The sequence below is a fragment of the Artemia franciscana genome, chromosome 9 (genome assembly GCF_032884065.1).
Source record: "Artemia franciscana chromosome 9, ASM3288406v1, whole genome shotgun sequence".
Taxonomy (NCBI): Eukaryota; Metazoa; Arthropoda; class Branchiopoda; order Anostraca; family Artemiidae; genus Artemia; species Artemia franciscana.
Genome location: NC_088871.1, coordinates 47,555,788 through 47,577,753, shown reverse-complemented (window position 1 = coordinate 47,577,753; position 21,966 = coordinate 47,555,788). Strand labels below are relative to the sequence as shown.

At 35.9% G+C, this 21,966-nt stretch overlaps 1 protein-coding gene across 2 annotated transcripts in view; it reads left to right on the top strand.

Annotated features, from left to right (window-relative positions):
- LOC136031500 (chorion peroxidase-like) overlaps nt 1-21,966 on the top strand; it is a 90,474-nt gene that overhangs the window by 24,811 nt on the left and 43,697 nt on the right. For both annotated transcript variants that reach the window (XM_065711158.1, XM_065711159.1), the window contains exons 3-4: nt 8,319-8,598; nt 15,790-16,007. In XM_065711158.1, coding sequence (XP_065567230.1) covers nt 8,319-8,598; nt 15,790-16,007 — 498 coding nt within the window. The remainder of the gene's footprint in view (nt 1-8,318; nt 8,599-15,789; nt 16,008-21,966) is intronic.

Genomic DNA, 21,966 nt, shown 5'->3' with positions numbered 1-21,966 from the left:
CAAATGAAGCGGTTAATTATCCATCTGAATTTTTAAATTCCATAGATCCTTCAGGGTTTCCACCACACGTGCTACAACTAAAAATAGGCGTACCAATAATACTTTTAAGAAATATCAACCCACCAAAGCTTTGCAATGGCACGCGACTTGCCGTAAAAAAAAACAATGGAAAACCTAATAGAGGCCACAATCTTGACAGGGCCTTATGAGGGTGAGGCTGTTCTTATTCCTCGCATTCCCATGATTCCAACGGATCTGCTTTTTCAATTTAAAAGATTGCAATTCCCAATTCGATTAGTATTTGCAATCACCATTAACAAAGCTCAAGTTCAATCATTAGAAAAATGTGGTATAGATCTTAATCCTGATTGTTTTTCCCATGGACAATTGTACGTTGCATGTTCGAGGGTCGGTAAACCTGACAATGTATTTATATGCAGCGACAATTGGACAGCGAAGAATGTTGTTTATTCGCAAGTTTTACGCAGTTAATTTGTATTGTATCTATCTATATAAAAACGAGTTATGTGGATGCATGTTTGTTTGTTTGTAAAAAGAGCGTTTGTATATGACGTCATTATTAGTACATACGGCTTTGCATATGCACAGACAATGGGAAAGCCAAGAATGTTGTTTATTCGCAATTTTTGCGTAGTTTGAAACACATATATAAATCTATCTATATTCACAGGTGGGACACAGGGACACAACTACAATGGCGCGTAACTAATATGGCGCGTAACGACTTACGCGCGCGGGGGGGCTTGGGGTTGCGCGAAGCGCCCCACCAACTAGGTGTTGGGGTGGCGCGAAGCGCCACCCCAACAGCTAGTATATATATATATATATATATATATATATATATATATATATATATATATATATATATATATATATATATATATATATATATATATATATATATATATATATATATATATATATATATATATATATATATATATATATATATATATATATATATATATATATATATATATATATATATATATTGTATATACTAAACGATTCGGATATTTACTTTCTGCTTACAATATTCTATAGTACATTCCTGAATTATTATTCATAAGAATGTATAAAGAAAGCACATTCCGCAATGTTTTATTTAAAATTAGATATATATACCAACTTTCACACTCAGCTTCTACACTTCAGATAAAATTTAGAATATAATAATGTATTAAAATTTTTGATTACGAGAGCAATAAGTTCATTTAGACTAGTTTAAGCTAGTGTGTATATTTCGACCAAAAGTCTGGAAGCCTTTATCAATGGTAAAAAAAAAATAAAAGCTAGACTCAAAAGCAAAAAAATACAAGCAAATATCCTGTTTATTAGCACAAACAGGATAAAACGGCTTGAAACAAAAAGGGAAATTTAAAAAAAAATCAAATCTGACAAATACACTTATTGTTCAGCTCAAGTTCTAAACAAAATCCACTATGGTAACAAAAACACTACACCAATTCTTACAAATCGTGTTTTAATATCATGTAAGTTTGGAAAGTTGGATATTATCTTCTCAGCTGAGATCTTAAAAAATTTGTATACGTTTAGCACAAGTTTAATGCAAAATTCTTTCAGGATGGTCGAAATAATTTCTTTGGGTTGTTACCATTATTATAGCTATATTTGTAGTTACTATTTTAGCTTTAAGGAGTCAGTTTATTCTAATCGTGCAAGCATTCATAAGAAGATCATTTAATTTCATATTCATGATGATGAACAATAACCGAAAAGATAATCTTCTAATTAAATTGAAGCAAATAACAAAAAAGAAATTGTCAGGACCCCCTCCCTCTACTCTTTACTGGAAATACTGCTTATGGGAAGAAAAGGACCAATATGGTCCTAGTCTATGCAGAAACGGAATAATTAGAACTTTTTTTTAGCTAACCTAAATGTTTTGCAAGTTCCTTTTTTAATCGGCCTAAAAGATGGGATAAGGTAACAATAAAGGAGGATTCGGACCACCAAAGTTTATTCAGGGGGGGGGGGTGGAATTTGCAAGAAAGTGTTTTCCTAAAAAGTGTGAAAATTTTACCCAATGCTGTATAATTTTGTCAAACACAAAGATAGAAACAGAGACAGGCAAACACACAGTCAAACACACACCCACCATGAGAGAGAGACAAAAACACAAACAAACAGCGAGAGTCAGAAACAGAGACAGGCAAACACACAGTCAAACACACAGCCAGGGTGAGAGAGAGACAAAAACACATACATAAACCCAGAGAGTAAGACATACAAACACGCAATGTCAATTACAAAGGCATGGTGAGAAAGAGACAAAAACATTCAAAACCACCCAGAGTCAGACACACAAACAAACACACAAAGATAGACACAGAGACATGCAAAACACAACGTCAATTACTCGGGTAAGGTGAGAGAGATAGAGACAAAAAACACACGTAAACACACAAACACGCAAAGAAAGACACAGAGACAAACAAATACATAGTCAAACTCACAAAAAGTGAGTGAGAGACAAAAAAACACAGATAAACACAATGAGGCAGACACATATAAACACACGAAGACAGACATAGAGACAGACACAAACACTCAGACGCAAAGGCAGAGAAAGAGAGAGACGAAAACACACACATACACACAAAATCAGAAACACAAAGATAGAAACAGAAACAGTCAAACTCACAGGCACGGTGAAAGAGAGACGAAAAACACACACAGAGTGAGACACACAAATGCACAAAGACAGACACTGAGACAGGGCAAAGACAGAGTCAAACATACAGGCATGGTGAGAGAGAGACTGAAGACACAGACAAAGACACATATTCAGACAAATTAACAGACAAAGATAGACACATAGATATGCAAACACACATGCACTTTAAGTGAGAAACGAAAGCACACAAACACATAGAGTCAAACACAAAAACAAAGAAAAATAGACATGGAGATAGGCAAACACACAGTCAAACACTCAGCACCGGGAGAGACAAAAAACACTTATAAACACACAGAGGTAGAAACACAAACACACAAATATTGACACAGAGACAGTCAAACACACAGTGAATCACACAGGCACGTTGAGAGAAAAACAAAACACACATAAACACACAGACTCTGACACCTAAACACGTAAAGACAGACAATTAACCGCCAAAAGTACCCCCTTCCACAGCGTGGGTACCTGCAACCCACCTATCACTAACCTCGGCACCCAAAACCAATGTCCCCCTATCCGAGTATCTGCAACCGACATGTTTGAACAGTTAAAACAAACAATGTGGTTGGATAACTCTTACAAGGTCGCACGGTTTTTTAGGGATTCAGCCCTTTCCTTACGTGCTACTAGCATAGGCTAGCCTAGCCTAACACAACAGGCTAGGCTATGTTAGTTTAGAAGGCGCACCATCTAACCTAAATTTACCTAATCTTTCTTTTTTCTCTCTCTTTCACGGTACCTGTGTGGTTAACTGTGTGTTTGCCTGTCTTTGTGTCTTATCTTTGTGCATTTATGTGTCTGACTATGTTTGTTTGTGTGTTTTTTTTTGTCTCTCTCTCTCTCACCATGCCTTTGCTTTTGACTGTCTTTGTGTCTTTGTGAGCCTACCTTGGTGTGTATTTTTTGTCTCTTTCTCTTTGCATGTGTGTCTGAGTATGCGTGCCTGTCTCAGTGTCTGCCCTTGTGTGTGTTTGACTCTATGTGCTTATGTGTGTGTTTTTTTCTCTCTCCCACGTGCCTGTGTGTTGAACTGCGCGTTTGCCTATCTCTATGTTTACCTTTGTGTGCTTTTATGTCACTCTGTGTGTTTATTTGTATTTTATGTCTCTCTCTCATGCTACCTGTGTGTTCTATTGTATGTTTGCTTGTCTTTGGGTCTATGTTTGTGTGTTTTTGTGCCTGACTCTTTGTGCATATGTGTGGTTTTTGTCTCTTTCTCACCGCCCCTTTTTGTTTACCTGTCATTGTTTCTATCTTCGCATGTTTGTGTGTTTGATTCTTTATGTTTGGGTGTGTTTTTGTCTCTCTTTTATCGTTTCTGTGTGTTCTATTGTGTGTTCGCCAGTCTCTTTGACTATTTTCGTACTTTTTTTTTGACTCTGTGTCATTGTGTGTGTTTTTTATCTCTCTTTCATCGTGTCTGTGTGTTCTAGTGTGTTTTTGCCTGTCTCTGTTTCTATCTTTATGCGTTTGTGTGTTTTGTTCAGTGTGTATGTGGGTTTTTGCTCTCTCTCTCTCTCTCTCTCTCTCTCTCTCTTTCTTTCTTTCTGTCTCTCTCTCTCTCTCTCTCTCTCTCTCTCTCTCTCTCTCTTTCTTTCTCTCTCTCTCTCTCTCTCTCTCTCTCTCTCTCTCTCTCTTTCTCTCTGTGTGTGTACCTTTGTGTCTCAGCGTGTGTACCTGCCTCTGTGTCTGTCCTTGTGTGTTTTTGCATGTCTGATTCTGTGTTTGTTTGTTCTTTATTTGTTTCTCTCTCACCGTGCCTGTGTGTTCGACTATGTGTTAGCCCTGTCTCTGAGTCTGTCGTTGTGTGTTTGTGTAAGTGTCTTGACTCTGTTTTTGTGTGTGTTTTTGTCTCTCTCTCTGTCTCTCGTCATGCCTCTGTGTTTGACCGTGTGTTTGCCATCTCTGTGTCTAATTTTGTGTGTTTGTGTGTCAGAATCTGTGTGTGTTTTTTGTCAGAAGCGGTCATTTTCATTAAAAGCTCTCAAAAATAACTCTTAATGTGTTATCTCTAGAGAGATCGTATTGAATTTGCGCTCATCAATCAGGAATGCATAGTCTTGGCTCAAAAAAGAGGCATTTTTATTAAAAGCTCCCAAAAATAACTCTTAATGTGGATTAAATTTATCTCTAGAGAGATCGTATTGAATCTGCGCTCGTCAATCAGGAATGCATAGTCTTGGCTCAAAAAAGAAGCAGTTTTATTAAAAGCTCTAAAAAATAACTCTTAATGTGGGTTAAATTTACCTCTAGCGAGATTGTGTGAAATACAAAAAAGAAAAATATTCAAACTTTCACTTGTTAACCAGGAATGCACAGTCTTGGTTCAAAGAAACGAGTCATTTTCATTAAAAGCTCTCAAAAATAACTGTTAATGGGGTTGAAACTTACCTCTAATGGGATTATACGAAATACTATAAAGAACATTATTCTAGAGTGGGCCTTCAACGTAATGTCACGGTGGCGTGAGTATGCATAGTTTGGGCTAAAAGAAAAGTGGCATTTTCATTAAAACCATTTCTCAGAAATAGCCGAACGGATAAACGAACGGACTCTTTCCTTTTCGTTTGCGTGTTTCATTTTTCAAAGTGTGATTTTGCTAGTATTAAGATTTAAACTAATGGAATTTAACAGGTTGGTGCATCTAATAGAGTAATAGACACAAGGCATTTTCACTAAAACCTAACAGAAATGTCTCTTAATGTGGGTTCAATTTCCCTCTAATAACAAACCCCCTGGAATTGCTTGCTAGAGTGGGCCAGGCACATATCATCACGATGACGTGAATAGTCTTGACTGAAAGAAACGTGGCATTTTCATTAAAACCTCTCAGAAATAAAGAATGCAAAAATGTGCCCTTGTTTGCATTTGCGTCTAATAGAACAATAGAAACGACACATTTTCATTAAGAACGCCAAAAATATTATGTGACTGAAATTAATCTCTAATAATAAACTTTGCCCCTCCCTCCTTGGAATCGCTTGATATTGTCCCCGCCTTTCTTTAATTGATGCTGGTTTTTGATTATGTTTTATCGTCTATTGGCCTTTAATATTTTTTTTCGTTTGTTGAGTTTTAATTGCTTTTTCTATGATTTCATGATTCTATAATTTTTTTCTTAATATACTTTTATGCACATTAATAGCCTTCATTCTTTAGATTTCTTGTTCCAGGGTGAATCTTCAATACGTAATCACTTAAGCAATAAAATATCTAAGGCCAATGCAATGTAACATCTCACTGATTCAACAGCTAACTTAACATATCTAAGTCACGTTAGAAAATTTATAACAAAGTAACATGCTGTGCATATCAAATGTAGCCGTTTCTACTAATTGATTTTCTCTTCTACGTGTAAATTATTGCAGACATAGGAAAACACGCGATCCATTTAATCTTTCTATAAACGTGGGCAAGGGATTCTTTGTGTGTGGAATAGGTTATCACGTAGAAAGTGTTCCCTGAATAATAATACTAGAAAGGTTTTTTTGGGTCCAGGCATCCAGCGCTCCATTTCGCTGAGGTAGAAATCTCTTTCGAACCCAAATGTAAAGAAGAGTGTTTAAGCTATAGAGGTTCCCTGAGAAAGAAAATAAAGAAAATGAAATCCTAAAGAGAAAAGTTCTCGTAAAGTATCATGTAACACCCCATGTATGCGCTATCCCCAGTTACAAGTGGGGATATCCCAGAGGTGCCTGAATAAACCATTTACCTGAGAATGCGTCATTCTTATCATTGGTAAACTTTCCCGTATTACATAACAACCAAAGAAATCTTGAAAAAACGCCTTGAAATGTATTGAAATGTCTTGAAAAACGTCTTGAAGAAAACTGTCTTACGACTTGTAAGGATATTTCTTAAAACATCTTGAAGAAAAACGGCCTGGAATGTCTCGAAACGCCTTGAAAACGTCTTGAAGAAAAAAAACTTGAAAAACATTTTGAACAAAAATGTCGCGAAAAACTGTCTTGAAATGGCTTGAAACATATTGGCAAATGTCTTGAAGAAAAATGTCTTAAAAAATGTCTAGAAACGTCTTGACGAAAAATGTCTTAAAAACGTCTTGAAACGTCTTAAACATCTTGAAATGCCATGGAGAAAACATTTCTTATTACTTAAAAACCAAAAGTAAACAAACCCTTATTATATAACAATTAAAGAAAATCAACTCATTAACGTAACAAGCACCTACATCATGAAGTTTGTTTCCCTGGCCCTCACGGGTTTTTAAGTAATTAACAAATAGATCGCTTAGAAAATATCCCCTATTATGTAATAACCAAAAGTAAACAATCCCCTATTATGTAACACCCAAAGTAATCATAATTTGGTGGGTCCTGAAGGCTTTATTTTGGCCCTCACGGATTTTTTAAGTAATTAAAAAAAGAACCCCATTATGTAACACACAGGTGTACTACACAGTTACAGGGGCATTATAGTATTGTGCAAGACCCAGGTGTGCGCAATAATGTCTTGAAGGGCTAGTTGATCCTATAGTATACCCCTAAGGCTGCTCCCGGATCCACTATGCTGTCACTACTCTTATGGAAAATAATGAACTTCATGGTAATACTGAGGGTAGAGGTGTTAAAAAAATATAAATAGCCTATTTTAAGCAGAGGCGTCATAAATACATTGGTAACGAACGGAAGTTAATAAGCAAGTCTAACAGGCAAAATTTTGATAACGTTATACTCATCAAAAGAGAATTGTTTTTTTTTTATGGTGACTTGGGATTTTCATAATTGGGAGTACAGGGTGAAGAAAAATAAAGAAGAGGGCTGGCCAGAACAAAAATTCACTGCTAAATTTGAAGTTTTTGAAAACAGGTATGTGAATGTTTTCGAACCCCAAGCCCAAGAACGACAAAAGTTCACAAGTGGCCTCTATTCTTTTCCCACGAAATTATTTCGGAAGGACCCTCATTACATTTAAAAAAGTGGCTAATTCAAAAACACATATTGAGCTCTACAAACGTATTTTCAGATCTATAAACCTTTGTGAAAAAATGAATTACGGCAATTGATTTTCGTTATAGCCACTTCGAATCATTGCAGAAATTGGTACAGGTAGTAAATAACATGTTGTCCTCCAATTGTTTATGTTTTAAAATCAGTAAAGGCTGACATTAAGGTACTTGATCATTTTATTTAGGGAGTTGGCTCCTCTTTCTTTACTCAAAGGATATTCTTGGGTCTTTTTTGATGCCACAAACCTAATTTGAAAGGAAATCTCGGGTCAAATAAGCCCTTGACAAACAAACTTTAGAATACGGCAAATACTGCAGTGGCTAGAATAGTTTAAATTATAAATACCGTATTACTAGCCGACTTATAGAAATTATTTTACTTTTCCTTTTTATTTATCAAGTGCTTTGTCATTCTCAACACTCATCCACAATTACTTACTAAAGCACTACCCTTCCTTTCAATCAACAAGACTTTCGCCAATCTTGCGTCATTTTCCCAGGCTAGCAATAAATAAAAAAAAAAGAAACTGGTCATTAAATTTCCAACTCATCGTCCTCAGACAATTCTCTTATAGAATAACTAGTGATATTAGCTCAATTTTATTGAAAGCTCATCTATTTTAGGGCTTGGAGTTAGTCGCTTCCCTCAGGTCAGCAAGTCTGTAGCCCTTCCTGCTTCAATACCTCCATTAGAGCTTCAAAAAATCGCTCAGCGTGGGATACAAATCATTGAAAGCTTGGTCAAAAGGGAAGCCACAGGATACTTTCCATCCCGTGGAGCTCATTCAGGGCAGATGTCAACCACATATGCTCATTCCGTAAATCTGAAGCCGAAAGAAGAGTCAGTTAACCTAGGATACAAAGCTATCAAATTAGCTGAAGTTACGAGGGCAGTCGCAGACAGGTGAAATTGATTTATTCAATTCCACAGACAAAAAGCATATAATACAGACGTTCAACCGGGCTACCTTGTAACGTTAAAAAAAAGGGGATTGGGCACTAATTGTTCCCTGAAGATATTTATGATGGTAGTACTAAATGCTGGAAGACAGTGTCGCCATGTTTACTAAAAAATTAATTTATTCAATTGTTTAGTTCTTATTAAATGTTATCCATTAAATCAACATGGGAATAAAGACCATAGGTATTCGCTGAAAAATTTATATTTATATATATTTACATTTATATCTAGAATTTACTTTGAAAATATCAAATGATCTGAATAGGTTCGTTTTTAATATGGAAACATTCACGAAGCCATTTTTGGAAAAAAAATATCATATATAAATAATTTGGAAATAGAGCCGATAATATTAATATATTTTCGCCTTTGCTCCTTGGGACCTAAAGTCAGGATAACAGCTTACTAATTTTGGAACCCAGAGGCAGGGGTGGGTCAAGAGTGGGCCCACCCCTGACGTGGCTGTGGATTTGTGGTTGGTACCGCTTGCTCTGGTTTGGGTTGGAACAAAAGTTTTTTTTTGTAATTGGTTTTTAATAGTTCAGTTTGTAATAATTTTTAAATTATCAAGACTGTTTCTTTTTGCAAACAAGTTTGAAACAAGGTTTTAGTCACTTTGTGCTTTCTCGGTTAGATTTTAATAATGTCGCATACCGCCAAAAAAATGTTTAATTAAATTTAGGTGTAGCAGGGGAATCTGTCCGTTTTACCACAAAAGCCAAGTGGGAGGTGTAATAACAGGGAGGGGAAAATTAAATTCCTGATTCCTTCAGAAATTGTTATCATTACTTTTTTTGGCTTTCTGTTTTTTTTCCTTTCTTTGCCAATTGGGGAGGTTTTTAAAACTTTGTTCTTTTTTAGGGGATAATATGAAAAAAATTCGTTTTCTTAAAGAGTTAAAGAGGCTGCGTCCCAAAGTCGAACCTTAAAACGTACAGGAATTAGGAGAGGCAGTTGGGGGGCTGCCGCCCCTCAAACCCCCCGCTTTTAAAGACTCTTTTGTACAGGTTTTTTGTTGTGGGGGGCTGCCACCCCCCCTAACCCCCCGCTCTTGGCTTCGGAAAGGCCATCTTTTAATTAACAAAACAAAAAACCTGTAGAAAAGAGTCTTTAAAAGCGGGGGGTTTGGGGGCGGCAGCCCCCCAACTGCCTCTCCTAATTCCTGTACGTTTTAAGGTTCGACTTTGGGACGCAGCCTCTTTAACTCTTTAAGAAAACGAAGTTTTTTCATATTATTTCTGTACGTTTTTCTACAATCCATGGTGGATGTAATTTAATAATTCCTGTACGTTTTAAGGTTCGACTTTGGGACGCAGCCTCTTTAACTCTTTAAGAAAACGAAGTTTTTTTCATATTATTTCTGTACGTTTTTCTACAATCCATGGTGGATGTAATTTAATAATTCCTGTACGTTTTAAGGTTCGACTTTGGGACGCAGCCTCTTTAACTCTTTAAGAAAACGAAGTTTTTTTCATATTTTGTGAAAAAAAACGCCCGATAAGGGACTTGAACCCTTGACCTTAGGATTAAAAGTCCCACGCTCTACCGACTGAGCTAACCGGGCATGTTAGTAACAAACCTATGTTGTTGAATGTTGATATTCGTAACTTTTAAGAATTTCAAAAATTAACATGGGCTCTTATGGGGAAATGGGTTTTTCTAAGCTAGAAAATGGGGGGGTTAAGATTTTCCGACGGAACTTTCCAGGAAAATTACTCGGAGAATTCCGCGTCGAATGAGTCTTCGTACACCCAGATCCGATGTCGGCTGTGACCTGTAGGCGTGGCAGAAAAAAAAGAATATTAACATTAAGTGGCTATGCGTGGTTTCTGGAAAACAGTTATCGGATCGAGCTGAAATTTCGCAGATAAGCTCCTGGGCCCTAGGGGACATTAACTTGTGAATTTCAGTCCGATCGGACAACGTTAAAGGGGGGCTGGGGTTGGGGGGTCGAAACTTTCGGCCAGATTTTCCCCATGAAGGAAAAGTCGGAGGGGGATGAAATTTGGCAGGTTTCTTAGTTGGAGCTCGGGCTATGAAATACATCCCTCCCCATCCCTCTGCGACCACTGGAACCGAAGATCGCTTAACATTGTCGTGGTTCGCCTCTTTAAAGAGGCACGAGTGTGCCTCCTTGATTGTATAACAAAAAGTAAATGTATGAAAAGTGCAAGAATTATTAATTTAAATTTTGGATTTTGGTGAGGAAATGGTGACCACTTTACTGCATATTTTTATCTAATAAGCTCTGCATTATATGACCTATCACCTCCTCTGTTCACCCTAAAACATTGAAATAAAGGCCAAAATCTTTAGAAGTTAAAACAAAAAGTTCGTACAAGCATATAATTAAAACTAAGTATATGAGTTGAAATACTCCTTCCAAGGTTGGAGTAATCATTTAAGAAAAATAAATTTTTGAAAAATTATTTGTAGAAGAAGGCAAATAATTATGTGTTTATTGGTTTTATCTAGCTGGTATAGATGGGTCTCTGAATTCTCAGTTTGAATCAGTGGATGGCGTCGATTTTTTTTTCAAACATTTACTAATAAAATGTTGATAAAAGATGGAAATTCACACAACTTGAGTTAACCACGGAAACGGAAACCAAACAGTCACAAAATATGGTTATATTTTTGCATAGAGGTTGCATATATTTGTCCATAAAATTGTCTAAACTGCTACATATACCGCTGAGGATTTTATATTTATGTTAATACATGCCATCTAATCATATTTCCATGAAATCAAAATTTTTACAGGACAATTCTCTTACTTAATGCTAAATTGGAGTCAAATTTCAAGTTTTATTTATTTTGCTCAACAGACGTATCGAGACTTAAACGTTAGAATGGAATATCTAAAAATCTCAAGATTAAACAAAAATAATTAGACATCTACCACACCTTTAAACCCTGAGAATTTAAATAACCAATCTATACTTATCAAATACATATATAACAAACGTATAATTATTTGTTTTTTAAGGAGTATTTTGACTCATATGCTTAGTTTGAATCAAATGCCTAAATGCATCTTCATTAGAATTCATATTTTTCTGACGGCAGCGACCTTTTATGCACCCCCCCCCCCCTTTAAAGAAAATACTGGATCCGCCCTTACCCAGAGGCGTCTTAAGTCAAGGTAGCAGCATTCTAATTCCAGCAAACTGGCATAACCAACAAATAAAATAAATTAGAAGATCTTATCTTCCTGTATATGAGGTATTTTTTTTTAAAAAGATAAGACTAAAGATCCTTTAGAGCCAGTAATAGCTCCTATGGTTTCAAATTGACTTTCAGTTGCCGGGTATTGGTGAGGACAGGTAACAAGCCTGTCGCCCAAACTTGTGCTAGCGGAAATCGAGCCCCGGGCCGAGCTATGCAAAGAAGGTTATCAATCCACTGTTGTGCCAGAGGGGCTACGATTTTTTATACTATATACAAAATATACTATGTTCATGCCTGTATATTTGATAGTACGTATCACATGTATTGAATATATTCGTATCCCGGAATTATGCTCGTGGGGGGTGGGGGGCTGGTTCGAAAAATAAACTTTAATAAATGCATCAAATTTTTTTTATGCATTTTGTTACGTTTTTACGAGTCGAGAAAAAATTCGGGGGGGGGGGGTCAAACCCTTAGCATGGCCTTAATGTTTAGCATTGACAACTTTTCAGTTTGGATGTTAAGGGAACAGGAGGTTCATATGTAAAAGAGATTTATAATGCTTTTTGTTACATCTATATTATTTATTTTATGTGTTTCTACCCTAGTTATCTTAGTAAATAATGACCCCGCCGGTACCCTGTATTCTTTGACGGTAATATCTTGTCATCTAGTCTATGTTATCGGTTTTCTTTAGTTATTTTATCAATTAGCAGTTGGCATTCCTGATTTTAGAAAACTTTAGGTGTCTTCGATACCAATATTAGCATTCAGATGCCCTGACTTCAGATCAGACGAGGCTCTGTCCATGTACCGAAGAACTGGTTTAGTTTTACTGACATTCCTTTGACAAAGAATTGGTTCTTAAAGGTTCTCTGAAATTTTTTTGGGTCTAGTTACAGTAAGATTTATTTTATATCGCTTATTTCTCATAACTTCATGCAAATCAGAAATAACAGAGTTGATCAGCTTTTTGGAAAAATTTTCTCTTCATAATCAGGGCAGATTTGAAAGTGACCGATATATATTACGGTAACATCGAAGCAACAAATCCATATAATTTCAAAATATAAAAAGATTTTAGGTAGTAAAATGTGTTATAAAAACTTAATCAGCAAACCTAAGTTACTATTCTAAGTTCTTAGTACACTTTTACTTCCCAATAACCTCCTCTAATAGTCCGAGTGAAGGTAGATTATTTACATTAATTAAATAATCTACTGAATCATAGTAGCCTACATTTTAGTTTAAAAAATTTAGAAGTGCGTATTCATTTGTACTGTATCACTGCGTTTGGACTGAACATCTATGGAACATTTTTAATGATCCAAAAGTATTTGAAATAAGTTGTTTTAGACAAGAAGGAGGTACCCAGATTTGGAACAAGTATGCAGTGTTAATTCGTTTTACGCTTCTTCCTTAGCTAGAGCAAAGCAGCTCTGATTTTTAATTTAGCACATCTATAAATAATCAAGCTTGTCATAGGTAGCGCTAGTTACTGGCTTACAGACTAAAATCAAATAGCTGTTGTGCCGAATAAGTTCTGTATAAACCGATTGCAATTTTAGTGAATTGGATTTGGAAATTTGATTACGGTCGTTGATTAGTAATGTTAACCATAAAATGAGTGATAATAAGGAAAATGTATAGATCTCAATTTTAAACATTGTATCTCGTTCGATGAGCATATGGCTGAGGTAAGATCAGTTTCAAAAAATTTGTGGAGCTCATCTACCGTGAAATTTCAACTGAAGAGGAATATATATTGCGGAGCTTATAAGGAAATTTTGGACATGATGAAAAGCTTTGAATTTATACAAAGGCTTTGTAATGTTACGAATGTTTCAAAGGTTCAGTGGCTATGCGAAAAAGAACAAAAAGTCTTACCTAAGTTTGACATTTACGTACCCTGGGAGATCCAATCAGGCTTTAATACATTTTTTCGCTTGTATCAGAACTTAAAGGTGTCAGAAGTTTGGTAGAGTAACTGAACAAATTAAATAGAAAGCTGCTTCCTGATGTGGGCCAAAAGCTCAGGATAGGTTTCAGAAAACCTTGCCCCAACGTTGTTCTTCTTTACAGCCCAAAGATCCCCTGAGGGAATCTCTGCGTTGTATTTTCAATGTTTTTTTTTTGTTTTTGTTCCAGAACATATCGAATCTTGTCTTATATTCAGTTGTTGTGAAATTTACTGTCAAATACTGGTTGCTCCTGATGAAGATTTCTTTTTTTGTATCAACCTAACCAATCAAAAAACCTAACCAATCAAAAAACCTAACCAATGATGTTTTGAACCTAGAAAAAGGACTATCGATGGGAATTAGTTGTCTAATCAAAGGAATTGACAATGTAAACAGCAACAGCTGTGAAAACCAGTGACAGCCAACTCAAAACCTCAGATAAATCGAAGCAAATTATCAGGATTATTAATATTGCGTAAGCCTAATTATCAGGATTATATCATGTTCCAATCGACTATGATGTATCAAGCATTGTTTGTCGGATTTAAAATTGGGAAAGGGCAGATCAGCTTAGAAAGTTTGAGCTGATCACCTTGTTAAGTTCACGTAAACTCTATCTCCTCTCCAAAGATGCCTGTGGAAAGCAATAAAAGATCTGCCTAAAATAGCTTTTAAGCATGTACATATTGAAGAATTCCACTTTATAGAATAGAATATGATTTATTGGCTAAAAAAGCAAACAAGTAAGCATAAGCACGTCAGAACCATTACAATGATAAAACAGATGTTAGGGGATAAACATAAAACGAAAAGTTAAATCAATTATTAAAATGCCAAACAAAATAGGTAACAAAAGAGTTTTTGTACCTCATGGTCAACATTTGGGGATACAGGTCAAGTTCATTCTAATGTAGTAAGTTTAAGTCTAGCCAAACCTTCATCGTATGTAGTATAGGACGTCCCCAGTATAATTTTTATTGCTCTTTTTTGAACGCTATAAATTTCTTAACACTGGTCTTTGGTCAACCCAGGGTGCCAGACAGGGCAAGCTTATTCATGAAAGGGCCTTATATATATATATATATATATATATATATATATATATATATATATATATATATATATATATATATATATATATATATATATATATATTTAGGTTCTGGATTAATATGGAGAACCGTTTGAGAAGGGAGAAAGATTTAAAGAGAAAACGACCAAATTTAAATAAGTGAGAAGGGCCTTCCATTTTAGGTCATTGTCCAACTTCACACCAAGCAGTTTAACTGTATTTAAATTTGGTATACAAAGATAATTATTGATAGGGGGTATATTTAAAAAAAAAGAGAATAGCATTAAACTGTTTTTGGGTATGCTTGGGTTGAGTTCAACATTGTCAAGATCATTGTTTAAGTTGTTAATAAGTGAGTCAAGTTTAACGTCCGAAGTATTAAAGGTTTGACAAAGGTTAAGTAATGTCAAATCATCGCAAGTTGAAAAGCGCTGTTGAAAGTTGGTAAAATATCATTAAAACATAGTTGCTGATACCGCTACCACAAAATAACCATTTTATGCTTCGCTCATGACTTAATTAATATAAGCAGAGCCGTTCCAGGGTTACAAAAATATTTCTATAGAAATTTCAGAGAACTGTCAGACGGTCATCACTTAATATCAGTTTTTCGAGTGCTAATGTTTCATGAAATATAATCAAAATTTAATCATTCTTTCTTGAAAAAAGTTATGGGAGTTTTATATAGCAGATAAGTAAGGGTTTTTCCTCTTTTTATAAGTAATTCTTATCTTATTTTTTTATAACTAATGGAGTTGATCGCAGAGTTCATTTTAAAAGCTTGGACGTCATGTCCCATGTTCCAACGAAGTAAGTTACTTTCTATTCTTTCCAAGACTTTTAAAAATTTCAATTGCACAAATAAATACTGTTATTTTTTTGTGTCAAATAATGTTTTCAAACTAATGGCTTAAAAATTCTGAATTCTAGATTATATCTACCAGCACATTTAGCCGGGATGGCAACTCAACAGATAGACGTATCAAATACTCAATTAGCAGAGAGCTGTGACTTAAGACCAGTGCAGTGTATCGACTATAGCTTTCCCTATCGCTCATACGACGGTTCTTGTAACAACAAAGAATATCCTAAATGGGGGAAAGCTCTGACACCTTTGGAAAGACTCCTACCACCAGATTATTACGATGGTAAGTAATTTTAATTGTTAATTGGGTATATACAAACAACCAGGGGCAAGACCAGAAATTTGGTCTAGAAGATAGGGGAAGGGCAGCACCAAATCTTTTTAGGCGCAGAGTATTAGATTTTTATTATTAAAATATACCAAATTATTATGATCTACCTCCAGATTATTATTTTCGTGATTTATTTGCATTATTAGTTTGATCCGTACATACATCCAGGGGCAAAACCGGAAATTCAGCCCACAGTAGACGGAAGTAACACCAAGCCTATGCGGGGAAGGGGTGCAGTTGATATCTTGCAACAAAAAAGTATTGCCTAAATGTGGAAAAGCACTGACAACTTTAGAAAGGCTTTTACCCACAGAACATTAGGATAGTGAGTCATTTCAGTCGTCTATTATATCCATACGCATGTTTGGCCGGGTGAGTAAGAAATTTAGTCCCAAGAAGGAGGATATTTCTAAAAATATTCAGGGGTGGATTGATTTTGGTGTATCGATCACTATGATATTATTATTATAGTGAGTAATTTTAATTGTTAATGAAATTTACACAACAAGGGGTTTAATCATAAATTGGGTCTGGAGGGGCTGGCAGCGCTTGGAATGTCCTGAGGAGTGCGATGGATTTTGTGGACTGTACTATTTTGTAACACAAGAACCCAGTCAGGGAAGGAATTTGGACCACAGCCCACTTAACTGCCTGTTCATTGATATATGAATAGGTTTATGAATCCTCAAACTCTAAATCTTTTGTTTGATAGGGTTTCGTAGGACCAATTCTAAGTTGCAAGCAAAAGGGAGCTTTCTTTTGCCTTCAAAGATTATTTAACCTTTGGATGGTTTAATCTTCGGTTCATGATGGTTCTAAACTCAGGACTCAGTGCATTCTCTAAATTTTTAGGAAATCATTCTGGCGATTTTCATCGATTTTTCTGATATTTTGAACCCATAAGGCTATAAAACTTTATAACTTTGAGCCCCTCGTAGGAGTTATGAGGGAAGGGAGGGGTCTAGAGTAGTTTTATTCATGTATCTACCAGGAGGAGTTGCCAAATCTAGGAAGTACAAGCTATCCGTAGGAAGTTAAAGTGATTGTCCTAGTTGTGCTTTTAGACTATCCACACTCGATCCAAAATTTTGCTGAAGATATGGGTGACAGATTTCTAAATTATAGTCCATCAGGATATCTGCCTGGAGGGAAAGTTGAACGTTAATCGAAATTGTTGGGAAGTAATAACCTTGGTTCTGGCTACATGCTTTTGGTATTGGAGCCAAACTCGACTTCTGAGCTGCTAGAACCCGTAACTCCTGCTCATAAGTACATACAGAAGAGTTTTTCAGATCTCAGCTACACTCTGTGGAAAGTAAAGTAAGACTTGTAGCTGTTAGAAACTCGTCTTCTGATCCTAAATTTTTAAGTAAAAGTTTTTTCTGGAAGTTGGGGCTTTGAGCTCGTTGCAGTCTTTGTGGAGGAGTGTGAGCTTGATAATCTATTTGTGAGGAAGAGGCGTCCCTAACCTAACCTTTGAGCTTAGTTTCCTCTGGTGCCTCCAGTGGCACACAGAACGTCAGTGAATAGTCTCCAATATTTTTCAATGTGAGCCACTGCGTTCAAGTCCTCCCGCTCAAGAATGAGGCTCTTCTTGAGGGCTGTTCTGTCATTTCCGTATGCCCTATAAACCTTGTTCTTGGTTTTCTTGAGAACAATTGCCTTCAGGCTGCAAGTGAAGGAATATTTTCAGAAGTCTGTGACCTAGCTCGTGTAGTATATGCCAAAGAAATCCCTATCTTCTTCGTCTCAGAGGGGAGGCAATATCTGGTTGCTCCATGCGAGTATTTTGTTGTTGCTGACGTGGTCTTTATAGCACACAGGGTGTCAGTCAATCTTTTCTACGTTGAGCAACTTCTTATACGTCCTTCCACTCAGAAATGAGACTCTAATTGAGGGATTTTTCAGAATTCGTAGGTCCTACAAACTGTGTTCTTGGACTTTCCTGGATGAAGAGTGCCCCCTGGATACTAGGAAAGGTATATTTTCATAAGTCTATCATCTAGGTCACTTAGGATGTATCGAAGGTATCAAAAATCAAAAGCAAGAAGAACAATTGGGAATTCTTTTCCCAAGACAGTGGGAAACAAATCAGAATGAATACTTTGCCCCTATGTCCAAGGGCCGTCCTCAGCAAGACAAAAACATATAAGAAGAAAAAACTTACAACAGGATAAAATCAATAAAACTAAAATGGAAAATTTTTTCAAAACAATCCCAGCAGCCTTACCACAGCGAAGTTCAACCAGGACTAATAAATAAATTGTGAGGAAACGAAGCAATCCATTGAAATGAAAGAGAATGATTTAAAAACACGGTTTTAATACTAATCATGCTCTTTTGGCTGCTGATCTCGTAGGTCTATTTGTGACAGGTTCTGTGTTAATATCTATTGTTTTTTTGTGATATATTGTAAGATCGTTTTTAATTAAATTTGTGTATAGAGCATTTAGTGAATGTTCTCCTAATTTAGATTTTACATTTATAGATTTACATTTTAAATCAAACCAACCCCCACAAGTTAAAAGAGCTGTCGTAATCTCTCTCATTGATCCTGCCCTAAACATTTGTTCTGATTCCTACATCACAGCAGAACTAGACTTCATCAGGGACATACTTTGGAAATGGGTATCCTCTATTATTTATTAATAATACAATTAACCATAGACTGAAAACACACTCGCGTAAAATCAAAAATAATTTACCATGTGAGAATCCCGATAAGCCCTCAAACAGAATTTACCTCCCATATGTCCCAAAAATCACTAGGAATCTTAAAAAAGTATGCACACAAAATAATCTGTATGTTGTATTTACCAATAATTAGAAATTACAAATCTCCTAAATTCTAGTAAAGATAAAACTCAAGTTACTTGCCAAAGAGGTGTCTATCAAATACCATTCGATTGTGGCAAATTCTATGCAGGGAAAACTCACCAGAATTTATAGAAACGCCTTCAACGGCACACGATATCACACGATATCACAAAAGCACATGATATCACCAAAGCTGTAAATTCAAATATTGCTTCTGTTTCTTTTGATTCTGCTTTAAGTAGCCATGTATTTGAAAATCCTAGCCACAAAATACTTTTTGAAGAATCCACCATTATTAGCAATGATCGAGTCATAAAGTAAGTAGTTCGAGAAGCAATTGAAATCAGACTCAAGATTATAATAATAGTTCCTTAAATATGGATTTGGGAGAATATTTACTAAATACTCTATGCACAAATTTAATTAAAAATGATCTTACTAAATATTATTAAAAAAACCGACTTTCAGGTTCTGTGAGTATACTGCAGATTTCCAGACAGGTGTCAGTCACTGAATCACTGAATCACTGAATCACTTTTGTGCTACTCATCAAAAGCTATGAGTCTAAATAAATTTGCACAATTTTTGAAAAATGGGGGAAACACCCGTAAAAGGTCAAGCAAGCTTACTAAAAGCTTGTAAGACATAAGTATTTGATGTCTACCACATACTCAGTGTGGTAGACATCTCCTAGTTGGATTCCTATGAATGAACTGTTCATTAACCTAGCTTTATACTTTGGGGTGTTGATGTTTTATCTGACCTGTCAGCTTTCTTCACGGTTTTGCTGAAGAATCCCCAAATCTTCAATTTGTCGGCTTCTGTAAGCCCTACGTGATCAAAAAAGTCAACGTATTGATAAGGCTTGCCTAAAATCTGGATCCCATTTTTATTTACCTAAAAAATTCTAAAATTTAATCTGGACGAATACCAAAGAGAAATTATCATCATAAGGACATATATAAGAAAGTTTTATAAAATCTTAACTGGGTTCGGTTTGAAGTAAGACAACGTATCGATTTCCTTTTGTTGGATGGGTTGGGGAGGGGGGAATTTACCTACCGTGAACTTTGTGTGGAAGGAGTCCCTAAATCCTCATCATCACAAGATCTTTCAGAAAATTTGTCAAACATTAACCAAGCTTAGTAGGAATTAAGATTGAGTAAGTAGTTTGGTTTTAGGGAGTGTCTACCAAATCAGACATGTTCCTGGGGGGATGCTCCCTCAATTCTTCTACTCAGAATATTTACCAGAAGGGGTACATACTTGGTACTAGTATACAACCCTAATTTTATAGTGAGGAGAATGGTAGAGATCCCTTAAATTCCTTCTATATTTAGATCTAGCAAAAGCGGTTATCAGATTTCAACCAAACTTGGATGGAAAGGATAGTAAATGCCTCACTTTCCCTTTCGAAAGGTTCGTAACCATTTCATCCTCTAAAGTCCCTAATTCTGGTACTCGCGACTTCTACCAGAATTAGTTGTGGGATTTCGACCGACCTCGATGGAAAGTAATACTAAGGCTCTAGTTATGCCTTACTATACAAAATCACTACTAGGAGTTGATGAATTTAGGGAAATTTCGCGGAAAGTATGAGCTAATATAAAAGCTATACTTTCTGGGGATCAGCCAAAAATTCAACTTTTATAGGGGAGGAAAAGCTATGGTGGCTCTAAACTCTCGTAGTCATAACGCACGGAAGAGAGTTTTATTGGATTTCTGCCAGAATTGGTTGAAAGTTAAACTTAGATTAAGTACCCTAGCTATGCTTCTGAGAGTCTCAAGCCATGATGTGTGTCGGGTCTGGGGACTCTCACATTCGTGTAATAACGACATCAACCAAAAGATGGTGTCAAATCTCGATCTAAATTGGTAGGAATTAAGAACATAGTTCTGTTTTTTCAGTCTATATCTCATTAAGCCTATTTCTTGCCAGGAGGTCCTTGGATTCTTGTCATGAGTTCATTCGCCAGGTAGTGTTGATGGATCTCAAATAAACTCAGTGAGAAGTAAGAGTTGTCGTTCAACATATTCTTTTATAGGTATAGACCAATCCTATATCCCTGAAGAAGATGCTCCTGTCGTGGCTTTTGGAAGAAGAACATAATACTTATTTTTAGAACAGTAACCAGATCAATTTATCGGATTAAAACCCAACTTATTTGAAAATTAATTTTGATCTCCTATTTCTGAAACTTTTAAAACAGGGAAAGATTTGAACTTTGTGCAAGGAGGCTGGGGACCTCAATCTTATCTTATCAAGAAATTTTTCCGAAGGAGTCGTCAGATCTTAATCAAACTCAGCAGGTTGCAACAGCTAAATATCATTATGTAGCCTTTTGGTAGTCTGTACTGGTTTCAACTTCTGTGGGAGGCTGTAAAAGGGTACCTGGCATGTCTGTCAGTATGAGAAATTATATCCCTACCAAAGCTGCTGATCCTCCTGATAGACGAGGGGTGCAGGGGGTTATCTTACCAATAAGTGTGTCTGGAAACTAAAAATTCTAAATGGTGGCCTAAAAATGCACTGCGCCTATTGCGCTTACACCTGCCCCTTTACTTGGAGAAATCCTCAGGTTTTACTACACAAGATCTCTTAAAGACTGAGCCTCTGTGTCTATCTGACTGGAGATATGGTAGTTTGCAATAACCTATTGGGTTTTCATGTTGAGAATCCACCCAAAAGATTTGTCTTCTTCCTCAAACTAAAAAGTATATCTCACATGTTCATAATTTTACAATAGAGAAAAACTAAAGTTAAAAAAAGTTCAATATCTCTTTTGGGTAAAATTTAAACTGAATCACAATGCACTTATTCAATATAAGCAATACAATATCAAAGCAATACAATATAAGGAATACAATATAAACAACAACTACAAAAAAAAAGAAAAAGAGAGAACATGCCTGAAGCCTGGGAGTCAAGCGCGGAGAAGACAACCACACACCATGAACAGAACACAGGGGACATCAACTCCACAGAGGAGAAAAGAAATTAAGAAATTTTATTCTTTATTAAATGATCCTTAAGAAACCTTTTAAAAGTTCCAAACGAGTGGCATCTCTGTACTGAAGAAGGTAGTGAATTCCA